We start from the raw sequence: 16,816 nt of genomic DNA, 5'->3' as shown, positions 1-16,816 counted from the left end.
AAAATCATTTACTGTGAAATCATTTAATTGCATGAACATGAAATTGAAAAAAGAATTGCTGGATGGAGAAACAACGGCTGGGTGGGAAACAGACTATGTGGTAGAGTGGTAAACATATTGGTAAACTGTGGATAGATTAGCAGTGGATGTAAAAATAGAATAGCTAAACAACAGTTGGGGGTTAATAGAATGGTAAACTGTGGATAAATTGACTGTGAATGTAGAAATAGAAATGTTGGGTGGATAAACAATGGTTGGGTAGTAAACAGATTGGTAATGTTTGGACAGACTGGAAGTGGATGTGGAAATAGAAAGGCTGGATGGATAAACAGTGAAAAATATTGTTTTGGCATTCAGTGTAAACTGACTTGTCCTGGAATAAACAGAGTTGGGGTGAAATGTGGAATGACAGAATTTAAAATGTGGATAAATTACATTTTAAAGTGAAAAAAAACTTACCCTCTGGCAAACAGTGGTTGGATTGGCAAATAAAAAGCAAAAAGATTGGAACAGCTGGTGATCAGAAAAAAGTGGCAAGACCAATGAAGGGCATATATAAGTTAGACAAATCTGTAGTGGACTAAGGTCATAATTTGAGGTAGTATAAACACTGATTAAATGGACTAGATGATAGAATTGTACTTCATGTGGATGGAATTGATAAAAGTAAAATAAACTGTTGTGGATGGATTGAATCGATAAAAGTAAAACAAACTGTTGTGGATGGACAGTGGATAGATTTTTGTGAAGTTGGTAGATACAATACCATAATAACATATAGGTTAAATGGCGTCAGGTCAGGTTATAACTGTAATGTTAGAAAGTGACCTCAGAAAGAGTGGATGAAAAGCTTTGCAGTCGACTATATGGATTACAAAATATTTCCTTTTGTGAAATACACTGTTCTATGGATATCATCACTTAAGTATGACAAACTCAGAAACAACTATAACAAAAACAGAGAAACTGATATCAAAAGGCAGTATTTTTTCATCCGTAAGTCATTTCATCTACATTTCAAATAAACATCTACTGAAGTGTTTTTTCAAAATATGGCATTTTCCAAAAATCACCGTAAATAGCACTATCTGCAATCTCCAAAACACAAACAACACTTAACAACAATCAAATACATGCATAATATCTATATAAACTAGAGCTATCACTAAAGGTGATGAATGTACCCCCCGCACACACTGACACAGTACATTGCAATTTGACGCACACAAGATTGCATAATTATGTGGACTGTATGTATATAGTATAGTAACAGAAATCAAAGTCCCGTAACTTCGCAATTTTTTTTTCTGAAAGAACCTAACATGCCCCATGCACAACTAACTACTGTTGTTACTGATCACTTGTGTGAAGTTTCATTACATTGTATGCATGGGTTCAGGAGATTAAGCATGCACAAGATTGCATATGCAGACTCTATGTATATAGTAAGTAAAAAAAAAAAGTCCAGTAACTCTGCAAAAAATTTTCTGAAAGAACCCAACATGACCCATGCACAACTACTGTTGTTACCGATCACTTGTGTGAAGTTTCATTAAATTGTGTCAAGGCGATCAGGAGAGATGGTGCGCACAAGATTGTGTCTATGTATATAGTATAGTAACAAAAAAACAAAGTCCCATAACTCTGCAAAAACAAATTCTGAAAGAACCTAACATGCCCCATGCACATCTACTGTTGTTACTGATCACTTGTGTGAAGTTTCTTTAAATTGTGCCAATGGGAAGAGGAGAGATGGTGCACACAAGATTGTGTCTACAGACAGACAGAGGGATGGATGAACAGACAGACAACCTGAAACCAGTATAACCCCCTTACAACTTCGTTGTTCATGAGGGTACAATAAAAAAGCCAGTAAAAACCAGTAATATAAAACAATAATGTTTCTGACCAAGAAGAAAATGATATGTATGAAATATATATGATATGTAAACAACATTAAACATATGTAAACCTTATAGAATTATTTCTTTTTGTTTCTTATAAAGGAATGTATGCATTTTTACACAATATGTCATAAATGTACTATATTTAAAAGGATGTCATTCTTAAACTTAAACACAACTAAATTTTTTATACACAAAACCCCGTGTAAGAAACCTTAAAATGTGAAATTCACATTTCGAATAAAATTTGAAAAAAAAAAACCCCTTTTAAAAAAGATTACACCTTAACACAGAAAAGCAAGTGCTAAATATACAATAATTTACCTACAAAGATGACAAAATCCAAGATACAAATAAATCAATGAAGAAATAAATTAATAAATATAGAATACAGTGCTCCCTCTCTACAGCGATCCTCTGAACAACAATTCCCTCCTTGCAACAACACTTGCTACTGACTCCAAAATATGCTAATTGTTCTTTATTTTACCTCTCTACAATTACTCCCTCTGAACAACAACCAACTTTCCTGTCTCCCAAAGGGTGTTGTTGTAGAGAGTGAGCACTGTATAGTTATTCTGGTGTAACATCAAAACACCTTTGTAAAATGAACATCAGATGCACCATTTTCCAGAGTGGAGTCGCAACAAATGAAAATGTAAGATCATGTGTTCACAAGTGAAAGATATTTTGATCTTACATGTAAAACAAATATTTTTTTAGCTCATGTCTGTTTTATTGTAAAGATCAAATTCTGCCAAATCATAACAATGAAACACACTACAGTCAAGCACAACAACATAATGTCATGTGCAGCAACCTGACGTCAAGCACAGCAACCTGATGTCAAGCACATCAACTTGATGTCATGTGCAGCAACCTGACGTCAAGCACAACAACTTGATGTCATGTGCAGCAACCTGACGTCAAGCACATCAACCTGATGTCACACGCAGCAACCTGATGTCAAGTACAACAATATGATGTCACCTGCAGCAACCTGATGTCAAGTACAACAATATGATGTCACCTGCAGCAACCTGATGTCAAGCATAACAACTTTCAAGCATAACAACTTGATGTCACATGCAGCAACCTGATGTCAAGCATAACAACTTGATGTCAATTGCAGCAACCTGATGTCAAGCATAACAACTTGATGTCACATGCAGCAACCTGATGTCAAACACAACAACTTGACATCTAATGCAGCAATCTAATGTCAAGCATAACAACCTGATGTCAAGCACAACAACTTGATGTCACATGCAGCAACCTGACGTCAAGCATAACAACTTGATGTCACATGCAGCAACCTGATGTCAAGCACAACAACTTGATGTCACATGCAGCAACCTGATGTCAAGCACAACAACTTGATGTCACATGCAGCAACCTGACATCAAGCATAACAACTTGATGTCATGTGCAGCAACCTGACATCAAGAACAACAACTTGACTTTACAATGTTCATGTTGAAAAACTGAAGTTGTTCTGTAAGATTTACAATCGTCTCATGAATATCAATATGGTGGAAATTAACTTAGATATTCTTTAATAGTGTATATACACACACATCAGCATTGTTCTAGAAGTATATTTTTGATAACAATTTCCATTATCTTTAATTCGTACTCTTCCTTATTCCAGTGTAGTTCCGTACAAAAGAAATTATCATTTTTGTAATGTCACTGTTTGAAACAGTAAAAATTATATAAAATATTATGAAACGCTATATTTCAATAAATCACTGAAAAAAAAATGTAATTTGTTCAGAATTGTGCATTATATTCCCGATCTGTTTAAAAGCTTTATATTTTAAAAATCTATAATGCTGATGCAGTTAAAACTTTCTAAATATGTTGCTATGACAACATGCAGCCATTAAAAGTTGCTGATTTGCTGTTTATTTATGGATCAATCAGAAGTTATCCTTGTTGAACGTAAGTTACTTCCCCTTGGCTGTCTAGAGGTTATTACCAGCTTTTGTATCACAAATTTATTATAAATATTGCATTCTTTATCACTTCTATCCGTGGTCCCTTAAATCTAGTTTCAGTCCAGAAATAGACTGCTGAAAATCATACATAGTGGGTGGACCATTCATGGATCCAGGCTGAGTCTCGCACGTTAATCCATCGAACGTTAAAACTTTTTTTGAATTTAAAAATTGAACACATGGATCCTACTCCCACGGAATTGCCGTGTCTGAAACCATGTTGTCACGAAAACTATGTTATGTTTTCTCATGACGTCTCATATGGCTTTCAAGTTATTTCTGACAATATTCACAAAATTTTATCAAACAACTCTTTCGCTAATAAATTGATAAAATCTCTCTGCGTAAACCTGTGGTGGCTCGGTAGAATGGTTACCGCAGCATGTTTTAATGTCCTTAAAAAACTTTGCAATTCTCTGTCGACATCCAAACTGCGTAAAGAAATCTATAACTCCAATGTAATATCGTAAATCTGTGCCATCAACTATATGCAAACTGTTTTCACTGTTTACCAACAGCCTCCGATTATGAAATAGCAGTCCTGTTGAGTCCAGATAATCTTTATCAGACAGTGATCGGAGAAAACTTACATTCCTTTTCTGAGCAGGTGATACAGCGTTATTCTTAACAGGTGACTTTTTTGGCGATTTGATGCTTGGCTGTTTTAGTGGTGACTCTGTTGGAGATGCAGTGTCTTGGTTTACAGTAATTGATTGCATTTCAACAGTCTCTGTTTGATTCTGATGTAAAGGGGTACCTGAAAAAAAGTAAGTTTTAATCAGGGTAACACAATTACTAGCCAGCATTAACATTCAATTCTGACGATGAAAATCAAATGACACAAGGAAGTCAATATATTGGTACTGTTTGCATCTAGAGCTGTCACAGGAGTGACAAATTATACCCCCACAATACGGCTTTGTCAAAGAAGTAAGCCAATGTCAAAGCTGAACCTCAAAATCAATAGGGGTTATCTGCTGGTCATGATCAACCTCCCTATTTAGTTTCGTGATACTACGCCCAAGCGTTCTCAAGTTATCGTCCAGAAACGGTTTAACTGTTCCAGGTCACTGTAACCCTGACCTTTGACCTACTGACCTCAAAATCAATAGGGGTCATCTGCTGGTCATGATCAACCTCCCTATTAAGTTTCATGATCCTAGGCCCAAGCATTCTCAAGTTATCGTCCGGAAACAGTTTAACTGTTCTGGGTTAATGTGACCTTGACCTTTGACCTACTGACTTCAAAATCAATAGTTGTCATCTGCTGGTCATGATCAACATTCTCATAAACTTTCATGATCCTAGGCCCAAGCATTCTCAAGTTATCATCCAAGAACCGTTTAACTGTTCCAGGTCATTGTGGCCTTTACTCTTGACCGACTGACCTCAAATTCAATAGGAGTCATCTACTTGTCATGACCAAGCTACCTATCACTTTCATGATCCTAGACCCAAGCCTTCTAAAGTTATCATCCGGAAACCATTCAACTGTTCTGAGTCATTGTGACCTTGACCTACTGACCTCAAAGTCGAACTTGACTTGTATTTTATGATGTTACACCTGCGTAATAAAATTTATGATCCTAGGCCCAAGCACTCTCAAGTTATCACCTGGAAACATTTTAACTGTTCTGGGTCATTGTGACCTTGACCTTTGTCCAACTGACCTCAAGTCGAACTTGACCTGTACTTTATGATGTTACACCTGTTTACCAAAATTTATGATCCTTGGTCCTAGAGTTCTCAAGTTATCATCCGGACACCGTTTAACTGTTCCGGGTCATTGTGGCCTAGATCTTTGACCTACTGACCTCAAAGTCGAACTTGACCTGTATTTTATGATGTTACACCTGTGTACCAAAAATTATTTAAATCTGCTGAGGCTTTCATGAGTTATTGTCCGGAAACCATGACAAGAGGGCCATGATGGCCCTATATCGCTCACCTGTTATCATTGCACAAGAAGGTCCTCAGAAAAAATATCTAAATCCAAAGGACAGGAACAACAAAGGGAAGAAATTTAACCAAAAAGAAAAACAAATTCTTACAAGGTACAGATATGTCAAAATACACCTAAAAATTGGAGGTACCATCCATGTTGTATCACAGAAAAGTGGTCTCGGTTTTTCCCTATGGCCAATAACAAAAAAGTTACTAAAAATAAGATATTTATAGTAACGTAAATGGGAAGTAATTAAAAAAAAAAATTGTAAGTGAACAAAAAAAGGATCTGCCAAATAAATCTGTTGACATAAATGAAATTTCAGATCAATATCTTCATTAGTTATGGAGATATACCCATTTTAATTTGAAATAAAGGGAGGTAATTTGACATAAAATCAGTCCATAGTTATCTACCCTCATTGGCTCAGTCCAACTAATGACAATAATGAAATTTCAAATAAGTCCTATAAGTACTTACTGATATAAATCCATTTTGATTACAATCAGGGGAGGTAATCAGATATAAAATAACTCTGGAACCTACGAATGGATCTGATTTGTCATGGAATCCAAGATTTATTGTTGTTGAAGATATTTTGGAAGTTTATATCAAACAAGAGCACCGCCTTGCGGGTGCTGACACTCATCTGATTTTTTTTGTGTAATAGAAATATTGTCCTACCCATGATTTTCTAAGTCTAAAAAGGGCCATCATTCTTGCAAAATGCAGGATAGAGTTATGTTTCTTGATGTACAGTGTCCACTTATGCTGGTGAAAAACTGTTCCAAGTTTTAAAGCAATAGCTTTGATAGTTTATGAGAAAAGTTGACTTAAACATAATACTCAACCAAGAAAATGATTTTCTAAGTCCAAAAGGGGCAATAATTATTGCAAAAAGCAGGATGGAGTTATGTTGCTTGCTGTACAGGGTCAGCTTATGATGGTGAACAAGTGTTGCAAGTTTCAAAGCAATAGCTTTGATAGTTTAAGAGAAAAAGCTGACCTAAACATAAAACTTAACCAAGAAATCTGATATTTTCTAAGTCCAAAAGGGGCCATAAATCTTGCAAAAAGCAGGATGGAGTTATGTTTCTTGCTGTACAGGGTCAACTTATGATGGTGAACAAGTGTTGCAAGTTTTAAAGCAATAGCTTTGATAGTTTAGGATAAATGCTGACCTAAACATAAAACTTAACCAAGAAAACTGATTTTCTAAGTCCAAAAGGGGCAATAAATCTTGTAAAAAGCAAGATGGAGTTATGTTTCTTGATGTACAGGGTCTGCTTATGATGGTGAACAAGTATTCCAAGTTTCAAAGCAATAGCTTTGATAGTTTAGGAGAAAAGTTGACCTAAACATAAAACTTAACCAAGAAATCTAATATTTTCTAAGTACACAAGGGGCTATAAATCTTGCAAAAAGGAAGATGGAGTTATGTTTCTTGCTATACAGGGTCAGCTTATGATGGTGAACAAGTACTCCAAGTTTCAAAGCAATAGCTTTGATAGTTTAGGAGAAAAGCTGACCTAAACATAAAACTTAACCAGGCAATGCCGACGCCGACGCCGACGCCAACAACCGCTCAAGTGATGACAATAACTCATCATTTTTTTCAAAAAATCAGATGAGCTAATAAAACCATAAATGAAGTCTCTATATGGCTGCAAAAGCCAAAATAGCCAATTTTGGACCTTTAAGGGGCCATAACTCTGAAACCCATGATGGAATCTGGCCAGTTCAAGAAAGGAACTAAGATCTTGTGGTGATACAAGTTTTGTGCAAGTTTGGTTAAAATCAAATCATAAATGAAGCTGCTATTGTGCAGACAAGGTCAAAATAGCTAATTTTGGCCCTTTCAGGGGCCATAACTCTGGAATCCATTATGGGATCTGGCCGGTTCAAGAACGGAACTCAGATCTTACGGTGACACAAGTTTTGTGCAAGTTTGATTAAATTCAAATCATAAATGAAGCTGCTATTGTGCAGACAAGGTCAAAATAGCTAATTCTGGCCCTTTCAGGGGCCATAACTCTGGAACCCATAAAGGAATCCGGCCAGTTCAACAAAGGAACCAAGATGTTACGGTGATACAAGTTTTGTGCAAGTTTGGTTAAAATAAAATCATAAATGAAGCTGCTATTGTGCAGACAAGGTCAAAATAGCTAATTCTGGCCCTTTCAGGGGCCATAACTCTGGAACCCATAATGGAATCTGACCAGTTCAAGAAAGGAACCAAGATCTTATGGTGATACAAGTTGTGTGCCAGTTTGGTAAAAATCAAATCATAAATAAAGCTGCTATTGTGCAGACAAGGTCAAAATAGCTAATTTTGGCCCTTTCAGGGGCCGTAACTCTGGACCCTATAATGGGATCTGGCCAGTTCAAGAAAGGAACCGAGATCTTATGGTGATACAAGTTGTGTGCAAGTTTGGTTAAAATAAAATCATAAATGAAACCACTATCGTGCAGACAAGAAATTGTTGACGGACGGACGCACAAGACGCACAGACGGACTGAGACGGACGACGGACGAAGGGTGATCACAAAAGCTCACCTTGTCACTATGTGACCGACAAGCTCACTCCTATATACACCCCCACCCCACAAATAATAAGTAGGCAATAATAATTTTAAACTTAAACTAGAGCTTTCACTGAGTGATAAATACACCAGCAATACCCATTTGTCCAAAAGTCATAACTCTGCCATGCCTCAACTTAACCTTGAAATATATGCCACATATATCTAGACTTCATGGTGAAGTTATATCAGAATCCTTTAAAAAGCCTGGAAACAGTTCTGACCAAGTTTACTGAACACATATCAAATGGTCATGAGAAAAAGTTGTAAATTGTTTTTTTTCTGTATTAAGCATTAGTGTCTTTACAGACAGCCAGTATTGTAATTTGTTTTACTATAAAGACCTGAATCCATTATGAGTTTAGCAACTTGTTACAAGTTTTAGGTGAAAATCAAATTCTCTACAAAAACTAGTAGATGCTTTTGTAGAAAAGTGCATGTCTCCCCCAATGCATAGTAGTAATAGGCAAGAAGTCAATAGGGGACAGGAGCCAAAGTCCAAGAGACACCAATGGTTGGCTGCAATAGGGATCATCCACTCGGCATGTCCAATCATCCCAAGAAGTTTCAACATTCTGGGCCTAGTGGTTCTCAAGTTATGGATTGGAATCTGGCCTCTGTGGCCCAGACCTTTGATCGAGTGATCCCAAAATAAAAAGGCGTCATCTACTCCGCATGTCCAATCATCCTATGAAGTTTCAACATTCTGGGCCAACCATTTCTCAAGTTATTGATCGGAAAGAGTTTTCCATGTTCAGGCCCCTGTGACCTTGACCTTAGCTCAAGTGACCCCAAAATAAATAGGGGTCATCTACGTTGTAAGTCCTATCACCCTATGAAGTTTGAAGGTTCTGGGTCAAATGGTTCTCAAGTTACTGATCGGAAAAGGTTTTCCAATTTATGGCCCCTGTGACCTTGATCTTTGATCAAGTGAGCCAAAAATCATTAGGGGTCATCTACTCTACATTTCCAATCATCCTATGAAGTTTCAACAATCTGGGTCACGTGGTTCTCAAGTTATTGATCAGAAACGGTTTTCCATGTTCAAGCCCCTGTGACCTTGACCTGTGATCTAGTAACCTCGAGAGTAATAGAGATCATCTACTTTGTAAGCCCTATCACCCAATGAAGTTTGAAGGTTCTAGGTCAAAAGGTTCTCCAGTTATTGATCGAAAATGAAGTGTAATGGGCAGATGGCCCCTGTGACCTTGACCTTTGATGGAGTAAACCCAAAAACACTAGGGGTCATCTACTCTGTAAGTACTATAAACTTTTAAAGTTTGAAGGTTCCGGGTCAAATGGTTCTCAAGTTACGGATCAGAAATGGATTTCCATGTTCTGGCCCCTGTGACCTTGACCTTTAACAGAGTGACCCCAAAATCAATAGAAATCATCTGCTCTGCATTTCCAATCATCCTATGAAGTTTCAACATTCTGGGCCAAGTGGTTCTCAAGCTATTGATCGGAAATGGTTTTCCATGTTCAGGCCCCTGTGACCTTGACCTTTGATGGAATGAGCCAAAAAACAATAGGGGTCATCTACTCTATATATCCTACCATCCTTTGAAGTTTGAAGGTTCTAGGTCAAATGGTTCTCCAGTTATTGATCAGAAATGAAATGAACAGACGGACGGACAGACAAACAGGGCAAAAACAATATGTCTCCCCCACTGGGGGGAGGGGGGAGACATAATTATTTAAACCTGAATATTGTGAAAGTGCTTATCCAACTTATTTAGGTATTTCTAAATGTCTGCTATACATTTAGTGCCAAACTCGGCTAAGTGAAAAAGTTGAAAATTTTCACCCCACCCCCCAAGTTAGTGAGTACCGGTAGTTTTAACTCTTAACTCAAGTTAATTGAATCCTGTTTGTATAAAAATGATTGATAGAGAAATGTAAAAGTTGCACCTAGAGGTTTTTCACCTTGAATAAAGTATGACACAAGTTAAACATTTTTTATATAAAAATGTATTACCATCAGCGTGCACATGAGGTGCAGTATCACCATCAGGTTGTTGATTTTGTGTAGCACCAGTTTCTTCATTGTCTTCTATCAAAGGCTGAGTACTTTTCTCGTGTCCAAATGATCTGTAACATTGAACAATGCGTTTATATATGAATACTTAAAGGTCCATTACTAAGGGAAAGTAAGTTGGCAATTTTTTTCATAGCCAGTGCATAGACTTCTGCAAGACACTAAATAATGAAGATTGGCAGGTCAAAATTTACAGAAGGTCTTTGGAACTCAAAGAAATGTATGTGTATTATGTTGAAATTTCAATGAATCGACAGAATGACCCCCCAGGTCTTTTTAACTTTCTTCATACTTCATAGAAAAATAATTGTACATATACTGCGATTTATTTCGAATTTTTACATACCAACTTTCATTTTCCAATAAAATGAAATAGTTTATGTGCTTTTTAAAAGAAATTAAAATGTTCACTTTCGTTAGTATTGGACCTTTAAAAACACTGATAAATACGAAAACCAAAAAATGTTAATAATAAAAGGTGTTTAAAAAATACAAATACTAAAAACTGTTAATAAATACAAATACTAAAAACATTTTATGCAAAGTAATATGCAGAATGTGTTTTTTTTTTAAATATTCTTACATCATTACATATCGTTGAATATTAAGATATCAAGTCAACACAACTTCAATTTTCCCACAGGTATTGTTCTATAAAGGTTTCACTGGTACTACATTCTATTCAGTCACTAGCAATAACTGGGGTATTAAGCTTATAGTACTTGCAATTCTATATATTACTTTTACATAACTGTAGGACACAGGGTGTGCCCCCACTGGTACATTTGTCACAAATAAGGGGCAATAAATAAAATGTTTGCAGTATAAAGGGGGTATAGCCTCAACAAAGGATTCGTTATTCTAGGCCATATACTTTTTGAGCTATAAGCATCACAAACAAAAAATCCACTATTTTGGCTATTTCAATGGCCATAACTCTGTAATTAGCATTAAAATCTCAAGAAGAATGCCAAGTGTACAAGGTCACATCATGATAAAGACTCATGCAAGGTTTCATGAATTTACATCAAATACTTTTTGAGCTAGGCACGTCATTAGGTGAAAAAGTGCATTTTTAACTATTTAAGGGGCCATAACTTTGGAAATAGGGGGTGGAACCAGACGAAAAATAGGAGGTGCGCAAGTTCATATCATGATAAAGACTCATGCAAGGTTTCATGAATTTACATCAAATATTTTTTGAGCTAGATACATCTTTAGGTGAAAATGTGCATTTTTTACTATTTCAGGGGCCATAACTTTGGAAATAGGGGGTGGAGCCAGACGTAAAACAGAAGGTGACCAAGTTCATATCATGATAAAGACTCATGCAAGGTTTCATCAATTTATATGAAATACTTTTTGAGCTAGGCGCGTCACAAGGTGAAAATGTGCATTTTTGACTATTTCAGGGGCCATAACTCTGGAAATGGGGGGTGGAGCCAGACGAAAAAAAGTGCATATCATGATAAAGATTCAAGCAAGGTTTCATCAATTTATATCAAAATTAATACTTTTTGAGCTAGGTGCGCCACAAACATTTTTCAGACGGACGGAAGCACGCACGGACAAGACCAAATCTATTGTGTGGTGGGGGCACAAAAAAGGTAAACAACTAGAAGAATATCTGACCATAACAAGTGTAGGGCAAATATCAAGACAGTCAAATGTCGTAAATCTGACAGTAGCATTGAGTCATGTTTTACCACATGTTTTACTTGCATTTACTCAGCAAATAAATGAAAACTTTCCTTCATTTGTTTTGGTTTTAGCCCCATTTTCAACAGTATTTCAGTAATGTACCAATGTCAAGTTAAGGTAATCAGTGTTCCTGCATTCTGTACCAGTACTTTTCTGTTCTCCAAGAGAAACTATGAATTATCCCACATAAATCAGAGGTGCATGACATATGATTTCAAAAAACAATGTCTTTTATTAATCATCACAGAGAACAAACACTTTGCCCAGGAATCAAACTCATGACTCTGCTATCTGGAGATCTGTGTTCTCCCTACTGAATTAAGGTAGCAGAAGAAAACTTTCCTCTGCTACCAGCAACTGTCTACTGTTGATAATTTCAAGAAACATGGTTCCAGCATTGTAGACCTGTCTCAGAATACAATCTTGCTATTGGTCAATTTAAACTATTCAACAAGCAGCCAGTCAGGTGCTGCAGTTATAGACTGTTTTCCAAACTCCTTAATTTTTAATGCTTTAATGGATCTTGAATGGGGGGATGAAGCTGAAAATGGTGAATTTATTCTAAAGTACTGAATAAAATGACACCATTTCAGAAACTGAATTTAACTCAAACAAAATCAAACTTAGCAGTCACCTGTTTTAAGCAGCCACTTGCCTTAACCCTTACCATGCTAAATTTCTATAATGGACTTGTCCATCTTTCAATTTGGACAGTACCATCAACTGCTAAAAGGGGTGCTTACCAAAAAAGATATTGGCTGAAAAGCGAACAGTGCAGATCATGATCAGACTGCACAGATGTGCAGGCTGATCATGATCTACACTGGTCGCAAAGGCAGAACCAATCGTGTCCAGCATGGTAAGGGTTAAAGCAGTCAGTTAGCTAACTTCCTGAACTGATATTTTTATTTTATTTTCACCTGCCTTTAGTTAAAATTGGATCACTCAATCGATGGACTGATTAATACAGGTTTTATGCTACTTACATTTACACATCTTGATACAGAATCTGAGTAAAACATTTCTTTTCAGAACAAACGAGTATGTATGTTAAATATTTTTGATGTGTCTGACAGTATAATTTTTTATACCCTAAGTGTCTCATCTTTGGATAAAATAAAATTAAGCTCATGAAAGCCATCATTTCGATTTGAGGACCAGTGGAATTTATGTCCTTAGAAGCCACTGAAACTTAGGCTAATATGATCATGGTTCAATCTTATAAAGCTAATTGTGGGAACCAGTCTCAAAACCCATGCATCTGATTGGTTAATTCTTTGTTCAGTCTTGAAACTGACCAATGACAAGGTTGCATTCTGATACTGGTTTCCAAGCTCAACTGTTTAACCTTGACACCAAGTTCAGACTAGAAGTTTCTAATTATTATACATAGTCTAGCTGCTGATGGTTTTCTAAAACCTAAACTAGCAATTTACCTGTATTGGTTGTATTAACTCAAAATATAGTCAGCGGCACATAGCACTGACAAATCACCAACTCACTGAAGCATTCTAACCATACTGAATGAAGTAACTAAGGTTCTTACTTAATTATTCTCCTGTTTTCTGCACAAACTGAACAGTAAATGAAAAGTAAAATCAATATCCTCCTTTTCCTTACAATATACTTATTGAGATCAATTTTTTTTTATTTCATATACCAATACTCTTGAGACCTCATTTTCAATACTTCAGAGCATTTAACCCTTAGCCTGTGCTGGCGGCAGATGATTCTGCCTTCGCGACCAGTGCAGACCAAGATCAGCCTGCACATACGTGTAGTCTGATCATAGTCTGCGCTGTCTGCTATTCAGTCAGTAAAATTTCAGTGAACTCCCCTTGGAATAATAAATGGTATTGCCCAGATTGAATGATGGACCAGTCCATTTTAGAAATTTAGCAGCTTAAAGGTTAAACAATATGAAAACCATTTATAGCCAGTTAATGATCTGTTTTTAAAAACAACACCCTTTGAAAATGCTCCCATGAAATAATGCTGTATAGCAATTACGCGTATGTAGACATTTTCTCAAGCAATAAAACTAAAGCCTGGAAATTCACAATGAAAGTGGTCTAGATCTTTTCTCAATAGAATAAGCAACATGATGAGTATGTAAGAAAATAGTTATAGTTCAGATTTTCTAAGTACAAAAAGGGCCATAATTTTGACAAAATGCAAATCAGAGTTATGTTTCTTAGCCAATATATTCAACTAATGATAATAAACAAGTGTGTAAAGTTTCCAAGCTGTACCTCTTATTGCTTTTGAGAAAAGGTGGACCTAAACAAAAATTTTAACCAAGAAACTCAAATTTTCTAAGTACTAAAAAGAATTCCGACAAAATGCATATCAGAGTTATGGTTCTTTACCTACATAGTCATCTGATGATGATAAACATGTGTGCAAAGTTTCAAAGCTGCAGCTCTTACAGTTTTTAAGAGAAGTGGACCTAAACAAAAAATTTAACCAATGAAAACGATCAAGTGACGACAATACCTCGCAGACTTTTTTTAAAAATCAGACGAGCTAATAAAACTTAGCCAAAAAAAAACCTGCCACATCCTTATATGCCTCATAATACCATATTTCATCAACAACATGGAACTACATTTTGGACAGCTTCACATGTAACACTGAGTAGTCACTTCCTACTTGCCATATATGGTCCTTTTAAGGATATGGATGCCCCGACTCAATGGCGTCAGGATACAGTTAAGTTGTTAGTAATGGCACTTTGACAATAAAACATGTATACTGAACAGGGCTCCGGAAATTTGCCGGTTTGGGACAAAATTTTGATTTTTCAGACTGATTCATATAGTGACAAAAAAACAAAAAAAAAATCAGTCCGATAAAAGCAGGAAATTGTTGATCACACCCTCAGATAATCAATAAACGTGTCAAACGGTCTGATTGTCACCTTGGCAATCGGTCCGTAATTAGCACGTGACACAAAAGTGCTCGCGCGGCACATCCTTTAATGTTTGCAGGCAGCTGACTATTTTTGACTGGTTTCTAAATGCTTCTGACTGGATCCAAGTGGTTTTGATGGGAATCCACTTCTTTTATATAGACCATTAGCTGACAGATTGTTTTATTTCAAACAGCTGATTGAAGATGGGTAAAAAGAAACAAATGGTCATTGCATTCAATAAGACATCACACAGGAAACTGATATGTAAGTATTTTCTATAATTACTTGATTTGTAAAAATTACATGATTCATTTGGCAGTCCAGCTGAAAGAAGTACAGAAAATCGTCTTTGCAACCCGACTGTACAATAAAAAGGACTGGCAAACCCGAATGATAAAGAAAACCGGAGTGGCGGACGGCCAGTTTATCAAATTGGTCTTTAAAAATGTTTCATTATGATATTTTGTTTACATCAGAACAGAACATAAAACTTTACAAAATGTAGTTACTTACTGAAGTATAACGCCAGTGAAATGATATATCCGCGGCCAACCCACGTGACCTTTTGGTACATACACACGGGAAATTTGATCTCAGCGTTCACATAACATACACATTTGGTCCGTGGCAGAGTGCTCTAAAAATACTGAGGATGTTTGGCAGAGACTGTGTCGAGTAAATCACTTTGACACATTGTATTTCATAAAAATCCGTCAAATAATGAGGAAATATCATGAAGTACCTGCCGTGTATACGGTACCGAAGTCACGTGCGTTGGCTTTTGGACAAAAAATTAGTTACATGGTGCCAAGTAAACAATGCCTTTGCAATTTTATCCTTGCAAGTATTTTCTTGGAAAAAACATCGAAATTTAAGCAAACTAACGATTATATATAACACTCAATGACTGTTTTCATTGTATGGTAACTGGCGGAGACCGGTAAATCATTTTTAATGCATGACATACTAATTTCTTTACTCAATCACGTTTTACAAATATAATGTATATGGTAATACAGCGGGTGGGGTAGCGCCGATGTCCTGATTTCTTTTCGGACTGATTGAGTTTTCAAAATTTCCGGAGCCCTGATGACAGGTAATATCATTTTCAGTACTGGAAGCATTCTTGTGATATCTGAGAAAATGATCAGCTTTCAAATACAACAAAGTATGACATTCTATAACCCAGGAAACCTTCCTGAGTGTAAAACAATACAAAATTCCTAACTGTTCAGTCACAGAAACTTCCAGTTTTTTATAAAGAGAGGAAACTATCTACTAAGAAGACTGGATCACACTTTATAATGAACTTAGCTTATATCATCTTAACCCACACTTAATCATTATGGTGGCATCTTGACTAGTTTTTCAAAGAATTTTATAAGCAGTGAAATAAAATTACTTTTTCATTCTTAAGACAAGGTTGCCAACTGACTCTTTTTTCTCGCTCACATGAAGTGGATGTCGTCCTAGCAACAAACTGTAATCTTGTACATTGATAGTCAACAAGAAGTCCACATCTGCCCGCAGTTGTGTTAGGAACCAGTCCCGCTGGTTACCTGGAGACAAAAATATCATTAGTTATTTGTTAGTTTATTTCCATTTTGCTTAACCATTCCGTTGAGGTAATGTTGGTATGTTAAAAGAAATACTGATATTGTAATAGTCATGTTTAATTAAATTTTATTAATATTTATGAACAGACAAACTTTTCTGAATTCAGAGGTGAAT

General features: G+C 36.2%; 1 protein-coding gene and 1 long non-coding RNA gene across 3 annotated transcripts in view; both read right to left on the bottom strand.

Annotated features, from left to right (window-relative positions):
• The window catches only part of LOC128549043 (uncharacterized), a 49,621-nt gene that overhangs the window by 8,543 nt on the left and 24,262 nt on the right, over positions 1–16,816 (bottom strand). The window lies entirely within an intron of this gene.
• LOC123552016 (phosphatidylinositol 4-phosphate 5-kinase-like protein 1) overlaps positions 4,170–16,816 on the bottom strand; it is a 39,464-nt gene continuing 26,817 nt past the window's right edge. For both annotated transcript variants that reach the window (XM_053525078.1, XM_053525079.1), the window contains 3 exons: positions 16,488–16,644; positions 10,411–10,523; positions 4,170–4,661 (listed from right to left, as the gene is read on the bottom strand). In XM_053525078.1, the coding sequence (XP_053381053.1) occupies positions 4,207–4,661; positions 10,411–10,523; positions 16,488–16,644 (725 nt within the window). In that variant the 3' untranslated portion in view covers positions 4,170–4,206. The remainder of the gene's footprint in view (positions 4,662–10,410; positions 10,524–16,487; positions 16,645–16,816) is intronic.

The sequence above is a fragment of the Mercenaria mercenaria genome, chromosome 15, assembly GCF_021730395.1.
Source record: "Mercenaria mercenaria strain notata chromosome 15, MADL_Memer_1, whole genome shotgun sequence".
Lineage (NCBI taxonomy): Eukaryota > Metazoa > Mollusca > Bivalvia > Venerida > Veneridae > Mercenaria > Mercenaria mercenaria.
This window is presented reverse-complemented; position numbering and strand designations above follow the sequence as displayed.